The sequence below is a fragment of the Phoxinus phoxinus genome, assembly GCF_949152265.1.
Source record: "Phoxinus phoxinus genome assembly, chromosome: 9".
NCBI classification, from domain to species: Eukaryota; Metazoa; Chordata; class Actinopteri; order Cypriniformes; family Leuciscidae; genus Phoxinus; species Phoxinus phoxinus.
Window position 1 is genome coordinate 13,995,943 of NC_136884.1, and position 9,988 is coordinate 14,005,930.

Below are 9,988 nucleotides of genomic sequence, written 5' to 3' on the forward strand. Positions count from 1 at the left end.
TTCTTCAGCTGTGCGCAATACAATCTACACCGACTCTCCGTGTTTTCTTAGGTGCGCAGGGTTCCCAGACACTAGAGAGGCCAAACGTTTTAGCACGTTGTGAGAAATATCCGCATTGTATCTTTATTAGCTGTCAACACTGATGGCTCGAGTAATGACCTCTATACAGCAATAGACGGGGATTTTAAGACACTTGATCAGTGTTACGGTTATAAACTATGTGTTTTTATTGCGCAACTGCCTTTACGCACCATTTGTAAGCGTTATTATTGACGTAATTTGAAGTGGATTAAAAAAAAGATTTTTTTCTCAAACGTGGCCTACAGTATATATACTCAGATGTTGAATAATACAGTCTGTGCTGGCATGCGATCATGGTAACAGAATGTGATCATGGCCTTGTTCAGCATTTGAAAGGATTCTGGTATACATTTTAATGATGTATTTCTGATTGTGTGTGATGGTAGTGACATTTTTCAGTTTTTGGATAGCTGGATAGTCAGCATTCAATTAATTCAGGTCTTTGGGAAAACCAAATTTTTTTTTTAAATCCATTTTTAAACTGAATCCTTAATTTTAATGTTTTTTACAAATTCTTGTAATTTCTACTGTAAAGTATTTTTTTAGCAATGATTTATTGTAGAGGTTAAAAAAAAGTTTGGGGCAGGGTACTACTAGAAACAAATTGACCAATTAAAAATAGAATGATAGTTTTTTAAATATCATCCTTGCCTGAATTGAGGAATAACCCATATACATATATTAAAATATACATATAAATGTCACAATATCATTCTTTTTACAGATGCACAACTGACAATTTATTCACTTCTTTCTTCAACATTTTGATTTTAGGCCAGATTTCTTTCTTTTTTATGTATAGTCTTCATTTATAGTCATGTGACAAATTCATTTTAGTACATTTATATAAAATGCAGTTTAAAATAGTTTTAGTACAATGCTCCGAATAGCAGCGAAATAGCACCAAAAAAGAAGCAGAAATCTTGCCACTCAGTCGCTAATGAGCTACTTAGAAATTTAATGAGCGTTAACTAACATGGACACGCTGCCTCTGACACCTTCATCCACTGTCCGGATCTTGAGTTGTTTATCTGTGTGAGTGTGTGCCTCTGAAACGCTACACCAGCCCTTACAGCTGGGCCGCATCTGCAACGCTGCTCATTCTCAAGCGTAAAACTAGCAAACACTGGAGTCATTCTTGACCATTTCGTTTTGAGGTAATAGTAATAAAGTAATAAAATGACACATATTGTTTTTTGGTTTCATTTTTAATGCATCATCTCTTCAGGGGCCCCTTGCAGCATATGTATAAAGTCTTTAAGAGTTTAATTGAGTGCATATAATAATATATATATCGTATATTTATACTTTAATAATTAATACAAGTCTTGGACACGATGCAGGACAAAACGTGAGTAGCTACAGATAGAAATGTGCATGTTCTACAATTAAAGTGCAAAAAACGTTCAAAGTAAAGTAAGATCTAAAGTAGACTTCTAAAGCAAGAGTTTCTGCACATGAATGTTTATTGATGATAATTCCCTCTTGTAATGACCGTCACGCTGTTGAACTGAGTGAGAAACCACCCCTATACACAGATGTGGGAAACTCAGTAGGGGTGTTGGGTCTGGGTGGGGATCTGGGTGGTGAGGGAAGGGGGGTCGCTGAGCCCTGCCTTGGCCAATGGGGCACGGTCATTAGAGCTGACCAGTGTGGGCCCCAGTATATAAGAAGGGCCGTATGGCACCAGAGAAACCACATCACTCAGAGGTCGCCCCCTTACAGATCTCCTACACCACACCAATCATGGACGTATTCTCCACATCCCAGATCTTCTACGACAGCACCTGTGCCTCGTCCCCTGAAGATTTGGACTTCGGCCCCGGAGGGGAACTGACCGGGTCTGAGGAGGACGAGCACGTCCGGGCCCCCGGTGCTCCGCACCAGCCTGGTCACTGTCTGCAGTGGGCCTGCAAAGCTTGTAAGCGCAAATCCAGTACGGTGGACCGCCGGAGAGCCGCCACTATGAGGGAACGCCGCAGGCTGAAGAAGGTGAACCACGCGTTTGAGGCGCTACGACGGTGCACCTCGGCAAACCCCAGCCAGCGTCTTCCCAAAGTGGAGATCCTGAGGAACGCCATCCAGTACATCGAGAGCCTCCAGGACCTGCTTAGGGAACAGGTGGAAAACTACTACAGCCTGCCTATGGAGAGCAGCTCTGAGCCTGCCAGCCCCTCCTCGAGCTGCTCCGAAAGCATGGTAAATATTACTCTTACGCTACTCGTGTCATACTGTGGGCTTTACATTGAGAGACATCATATTGAAAGGCTACAAAAACTTTTTCTATAGGCCAGGGCCCAAAAGCTCAGAAAAAGCCTTTTCAATGTAGGTTTTCATCTTTTTTGTCTGTATCCAGACAAGGTCATTGTACTCGTCTCTCCATGTTTTTATCTTCATATTTTATCTCAATAGCACACAGGGGATTTTATCCCTCAAATGGAGTCAGGGCTGCCTCTCTCTCAGCATGACAACGATAAATTGCTGCCAACATCTGGCTCTTTTTATACGCTGAGATATAAGCTTACTGCTGTTTGTCAGGGAACTTAAAGGAATCGACAGTAGATGTGGAATTTTGCAACATATCGGGTTGATATTTGGTTCAAAATCTTAGTTGTGTCTGTTTTAATACTCACTTGCTCAGCAATATACTGTTATAATGCAGGTTTTCTTCTCAATGCACATTTGCTAATGGCGCTCAGATGAATTTTGCTAACGCTGGTGGGATTTATGTTTATGTTATTATGATTTTTTATATATACTAGTGGATAATCTTTGATTTGGTTCTCATAATGTAGAAAGTGCCATGTAGTTTTGCGAATTTAGCTTGATGCTAATATTTTTTGCTAATCATTTGTTGACAAAGACTAGGGCCTACAGTAGCCTATATAAAAAGTAATTTAGATGTTACCTCATGAAACACATTTTAAGATTACCTGACTAAAAATCTTTAGGCTACGGGTATCTAGTTAGCGTTTATTTATTCGAGTAAAATACTTGCTGATCTTAAAATTGTTTTTGCAAGTGAGGCATGGCCGATTAGAAAAGACTGCTAGTCATTGGTTGACAAGGCCGAGACTTCTAGACATAATTACGAGCAAGTTGATGAGATAGTAAAACTTTAATAAAGCAGAACTGCCGTTGAGATTTAGATGTGTTCTACACGAATGGACGGGACAAGAAGACCGCAGAAGTCAAACAGCAATGGTGCATGTTGATTCCCAAAACATTTATGACAAAATCTCAGAACAGGGTTTAAGATATAGTATATAGGTGGATATAGCAATGGCTTTCCCACTGGACTCTTTATGGCCTAATAAAGCCTCAGTAAATCCGGCCAACAGAGACTGGCAGGAAAGTGGCGGCCGTGCCGCATTCCTGACTGACTGCATGAGCTGCGCTGCTGCCAGGATTTTCTGCAGATTTACTCGGAGAAAGTGTCATCTTGCACAAACTGGTGTGGCTTCCACTGACTTAATCAATTCGCGACGCCTGAAGCCCAGCGTAGCGTGGGAGTCCCTTGCAAAAGAACCAGCCTGTGAAAGAAAGAGAAGGGATCTAGACTTCTAGTGCTGCTCATTCGCTGCTCGTGGCTCCAGTGATGCTCGAGTTGTTGTAGAGGAAAATAATCAAACCATGTCTCATGTACACCATGTTCACTGCTTTATATTTGTGAATGCTGACGGAACTTGTTGTGTTCTTCATTAAGGTTGACTGCAACAGTCCTGTATGGCCTCACATGAATCCAAACTGTGGGAATAACTACAACTTTAATGCACAGACTGGTAAGAAATAAAAGAATTGTCATTTATTTTTATTTGATGTGGAGTTTTTGTGTCATTAATAATGTAATCTTTCTCCAGCTAGTGCGGTGGCCAGAACTCCAGGAGCGTCTAGTTTGCAGTGTCTGTCCAGCATCGTGGACAGGCTGTCCTCTGTGGACTCGGGAATTGCAGTGGGAATGAAGAACATGGTCGCTCTTTCTCCGACTGGAAGTGAATCCCAGTGCAGTTCTCCAGACAGTCCCAGCAACAGACCAGTCTATCACGTCCTGTGAGAGGGAGCGAGACACACGCTGCATGTTCATTTTGGATAGTTTGTTAATGCTTTCAGAAACCAATAAGAATGTAGTCATTTCACACCTCCATTCAGCACAATTGCAAAGCTTTCCCCTCAAATTTATGGGTAAAATGCAAAACAAATCTGTGCATTCTTTCTGGGCCTGGTTATAATTTGATTTTGTGTCGTCAAGGCTTTAACTTAACTGTCTTAAAAAACAAAAACTATCCATAAAAATATATCACATTAAAGTACAAACAGTGGATATTTTACTGTGTTGGCTGACAATGTAGCTTAACTACGTTGACATTGGTTTTATTTATCAATAATAATCGCTTTGGTACTTTTTTTTTTTTTTTTTTTTTTTTTTTTTTATATATATATATAGGCCTACTTGATGTTGTCCAGATCCTACCCATCTCTGTTTTGTAAATAAGATTGTACATAATTTTAAATGACTGTTATTGTATTCATGTAATGTTTTTTTTGTCATATTTAATGAACATTGTCACATAAAATGACTTTTTCTCCAATAATAAATCTCAAAAAGTTGTATTTAATAATACCATTTGTCACTATTTGATTTAAAACGAGGAATACAATTATCGGGTGCTTTCTGCATCTCTCAGTAAATATTGACTGCAGCTTGGGCTTAATCATACGACATTTGTCAGCTGCTAGAAAATCATGGCTGTTGGAGGAGGACAGTTGATAATGTGATGAGTTGGATGTTGAAGAAAGAGAGAAAGAAAGGAAATGAGCTCTGTGTGCCTGTTTGCTTAATGTAACAAATGTTACACATCATTCACACCCTCTTAATACCATTGTCATGAACAAATGGCCACATGCTGACACTTCAAGGTGCTGTGTGTGTGTGTGTGCGTGTGTGTGTGTGTGTGTGTGTGTGTGTGTGTGTGTGTGTGTGTGTGTGTGTGTGTGTGAGCGCGCGCGAGGGAGAAAGAGGGAGAGGGAGAGGGAGAGGGAGAAAGAGAGTCTTTGCACAAAAGCAAGAATTAGTTTAATGTCATTATTGCTCCCAATATTAAGTGGGGTAAGATGCATCAGTGGGTCAAGTTGTTTCGCCTGATTAATCTACAAAAGTATTATTTTGTGACCATAATATTATCATATATCATATACAGTGTTATCAAGTAACAGTGGTACTTATTAAATTAAACAAAAACTACTCAGAGAGCGAAATTTACACTGGATAATCAAAAACAGTAAATAACAGTATAATTAAGAAGCTCTATCATGTGAATTTATGTATTTTATGTGTACATATTTGCTATTTATTTAAAAGCATCCTCAAACACTATACACTGACTGACATAAGACTTTATGCACTGTAAACAATTATTTTCATGATTTGCTATCACAACTTTTTATCTTTTGTCAAATTAACTTAGATAATTAATGTTGTTAAGATAACATATAATATTTTGAGTTTCTGTTTATTGAACCAAACTCCCTTATTGCATTGCCTCAATTTTTTTATTTCAATGAACTCAAAAAGTTTAAGGCAACCAGGTAACTTACTTTTTAAAGTTAAACCAACAATATATTTGTGTGTGTGTAAATGAACAGTAAAATATGAAATGCATCTTGTACACTTTGGGTGTAAAAATCAATTAATAAAACTTGTGACATACAACAGTAAATTAAATTCTACCACTCATCCACATTTTTAAATATGACTGTAATGTGCATTAATATTAGCAATGTTTTTTGAGCATATCTGCTCACTCCTAATGTTCTGTTAGTGAATCGAATTGAGAAACAACCTTCAAGTAAAAAAAAAAAAAAAAACTTGCAACCCCCATTAAAGTAGCTACTTTCACATTTTAATAGGTACCTATTCAGTCTCTGAGCCAATTTTGCTCTCGTAAAGAGTTTCAATAATGCATTAGAATGCATTTCGCTGAGAATCTTTCAAAGTGCTTTAAGTACAGTAGATTCAATTTCAGTAAGCAATCCCGTCGCCCACCTGGCTATAACTCCAAATGCAATGCAGGAAATATCCATGGCTAAAGCTCTACTATAATCCGTTAAATGACACATATATTGGATTTATTATTAACCCTTTAAAGGATTTGAACCTTCAATGGATTGAATAGCATGTCTGCTTTGACTGCACGTGTTAAAAGCTTTTCATTGTAGACCATAAAAAGGTGACTTTTTTCACTTAAAAAAACTTTTATTTGTTGTGTGTGTGTGTGTGTGAGAGAGAGAGAGAGAGAGAGAGAGAGAGAGAGAGAGAGAGAGAGAGAGAGAGAGAGAGAGAGAGAGAGAGAGAGAGAGAGAGAGAGAGAGAGAGAGAGAGGGAGAAACAAAATAAAGAATTAGTTTAATGTCATTATTGCTCACAATATAAAGTGGGGTAAGGTGCATCAGTGGGTCAAGTTGTTTCGCCTGATTAATCTCCACTCAAGTATTATTTTGTGACCATATTAATGTGCCCATCATATACAGTGATATCAAGTAAACAGTCGTAAAACCCACTCAAAATTGATGCAATTAAACAAAAACTACTCAGAGAGCGAAATTTACACTGGACTGGAGTCATTTTCTGTAATGGTATATATCTAATGTCTTGACAAAAAATTACACTTATTCTCTAGGAAAAATATAGTTCATTCACCTTTCTGCATTAACAACAATTCACTTTAGACCTTTGGCCACTAGAGTGCAGTATTTTCTCAAGTGCATACACAATGCTGCAGATGCTGTGAACTCCTGCCAAAGGCCTTCTACTGTAAAAAGAGTTGCTGCCTTATCTGAAGTAACTTGTAGTATATTAGGGCCTACTTATTTAGGATACCATGCTAACCATCTCAATTTCTAGAAGAGAAAGTAAATTGGGCAACACAGAAAAAACATAGGCATAACTCATTTTCATTAACTGCTCATCCAATAATTAGTGTGCAGATCACAACTTGACAGGTTCAACCCTTCAAACTGTCAATCGGTGCGTTAGCATAACACTTTATGCAGGTTACAAAGTTACGCCAGTATGTGGTGACGATTTTGCGTATTATGAGCGAGTCATTTAATCACTCAAACAGACGATTCCTTAAAAAAATGACTCAACAGTGAATTAGGCTGACAAACGCGATTGGTTGCTCGGAGACTCGACGGTTGATTTAGCTTCGCTCGGAAGTTTGGAACTGCTTTCGTTGGCCAGCAAAAATAGAAGAATGAAGAAAAAAAACGGACAACATTGTGTCTAAAATGTAAGGTGCTCTATATTAACTTATTGAACAGTTGTTGAAACATGATATGTTGGACATGGAATAGCCTTTTTGGTTCTTTAATGCAAATGTATTCCATCTGTCTCTCTTAGGATTTGGTAAACAAACAAAACATTGTACATTTTTAGGGGATAACTGGTTAATTTTCCAAAATGTTTGTAAAGAAATCGCCTGGCTGTGGCATTCTCTAACGGACTTCTTGAAGAGATTCAGTCCTCTCACTAAAACCTTCTTGTAGCTTGATTTCCCGCTAAAAATGCTTTTAAAAATACACCTAGAGCAGCTACCAGCACTTTTTTTATCAGTGCATTTCCATAACTGTAGCATGATATTTCCTGTTGTTTAGCCTATTGTTTTATAGGCTACTTTTCAATTTCTCAATATCTATCCATTGAAATATATGAGTAGAGCACAACTTTTTAAAAAAATAAGGATTTTATTCATTTCTTTGACTTATAAATCTCTGTAAATCTATTTTTTTTAACTGTCCAGGTGATGAGGCAGTATAGACATGAATGTTTTTTTTTTAAGTATTCATGTTTTATCTAGTTTAACACTGAGATAAAACACAAAGTGTCCTGATCTGCTGATATTGATGTCGCACAGGTTTAGATAAAGCTCTGATTTAAAATTCACCAGACCTGCAATTCCAAGTACAAATCCACTTTGATCCAAGTAAATCTATGTGCTGCCTTGGGTGTACATACTTTGTTAGTGATAAATGCAATATTATAAAATATCCCAGTTTCAGGGTTTTCCAATGGATATAATCTGTTGTTGTTGTCAGGATTTTGCTCAGACCTGTGGATTTTCTGACAGAGAATATTACATAGACAGATTACGTTTGTTTAGCTACACTTTTAGAACAGATTTTAAACAAATTAAAAAACACATTTAACAACTGGATCACATCAGCGATTCATATGCCCATACACGTCTCCCATGTATTTTCATGAGTTAAATGTTTTTTGTTTTTTTAAAGGACCATTGGAAATGTAACTGTCGTATGCCATGTTGGACTGTTATAGGTGTAATTATATATTAGGGCTTTTTCATGACATTGTAATATCAAAACAACATTGTTATATCAGATTATAACATCATGAGCAATAAATAAAAAAAACTTCAGATAATTGTGGAAATTCCAGAGCCTTTAAAGGTTGGGTAGGCAATTTCAGAGAGGCTAGCCATAGCAAGCTAGCTTTGTAAGCACAAGATCCCACCCTCCCTTCTGAGCGCTCTGCAAAGCCACACCTCCTTCAAAATACATGAACACGCACAGCCAGAGCAGAGTCTGCAAAGCGTCACAAGCGGTGGTGTTAAATAACCTCGTCTCAAAGCACATAACATTACAATAATAATGAATGTAAACAACTTACAGAGCTTGGTTTCATTTCGGCGTTGATAGTGTTGCCAGGCAAAGGCATAAATCTGAGGACATGAACAGCTCTGGGTAGGACGTCACGGGTTGCCATCTTGTAATTACAGTTATGGTGTAAATGTTTTGGTTCAGGACTCAGGAGGAACCATTAAAGCAGGGCTATGCAGTTTCGGGAATTTCTTCGCTGTATTCTCGCTTTTTGCTCGCAGGTTTCTCTACAGAGTTCCCCCTACAGCTTCGGAATAGATATTTGACATTCGGCAGACGGGACATTCTTTAAAACGTCTTCTTCATTCTGGTTCGAACAGCGAATGCCACTGTCTACAACTTTGCATAGCCTTACGGAATGCACTGATGAAGTGTGATGTCTGTGGGAGCAGTGCGTGAAGGTATGGAAATACATACATTGACAGGCAGGTCAGACATCCTAAAAAAATTTGGTCTGAGACTTCCACAGAAGATATGTATTTTTTTAAATATTGAGAACACTTTTATTGCTATCATGATGAAGAGAGTTTCAACCAGAGTAACAAAAACGTGTTTATGAAAAAAATAGCCTACCCCACCTTAAAATTGTGGGAAATTCAGTACTACTGTTAAATGCATAATCCATTTTATAGAACCAGCGAATTTCTGCATTAGTCTTTCACTGTCAGGTTCATCTGTTGCAATGTGACAAGGGCAGTTGGGCTATTTATCAGTCCATTGGATGCCTGATGAGTGTAAAAGAATTTCACCGCACAAGCCTTTGACTTCAACCTCTGTTAAACATATCATCTGGTTGTGTCTTTGGATAAAAGTATGTTCCTGTCTCTTCTCACTTTTGCATCTGCTTATGTATAAAACTTTAACATTTTCTGAAGAAGACTTGACTCAAAGAGTCTTCTTTGCATGAAAAAAGTAATTGGATCTAATTGGATTTCAAATTATTCATTTAAATGCACAGATTAATTGAAGAATAACGACACACCACTAACACCACGCAACAGATTCTGCTGTGGTTTGCAACTGTTTAGATCGCAGACTAAAAAGAGACTGACAGTTTGTGTCTAAAATGTAATTACACGATATTAGCTTCTTGTTTATTGAACTGTGTTGATTGGTTACCAGGATGTTGCAATATACGGTTGCTAATGTGTTCTAAGTGGTTGTTAGCGTGTTTCTATACGTACGCTAGGGTGTTCTGGGTGGTTTATAGGTAGTTAAGAAACAAAGATTT

General features: G+C 37.8%; 1 protein-coding gene across 1 annotated transcript; it reads left to right on the forward strand.

The window, feature by feature from the left end:
- Positions 1–1,784: 1,784 nt before the first annotated feature.
- myf5 (myogenic factor 5) lies at positions 1,785–4,695 on the forward strand. The gene is made up of 3 exons (XM_079622814.1): positions 1,785–2,280; positions 3,788–3,863; positions 3,942–4,695. Exons 1-3 carry the CDS (start codon positions 1,828–1,830, stop codon positions 4,133–4,135), a joined length of 723 nt encoding a protein of 240 aa, XP_079478940.1. The 5' UTR covers positions 1,785–1,827; the 3' UTR covers positions 4,136–4,695.
- The last annotated feature ends 5,293 nt before the right edge of the window (positions 4,696–9,988 follow it).

Coding starts and splice junctions, on each gene's coding strand:
- myf5 (XM_079622814.1), top strand. CDS start 1,828: ATGGACGTATTCTCCACATCCCAGATCTTCTACGACAGCACCTGTGCC. Junction 2,281..3,787: donor CGAGCTGCTCCGAAAGCATG/GTAAATATTACT, acceptor TTCTTCATTAAG/GTTGACTGCAACAGTCCTGT. Junction 3,864..3,941: donor CAACTTTAATGCACAGACTG/GTAAGAAATAAA, acceptor ATCTTTCTCCAG/CTAGTGCGGTGGCCAGAACT.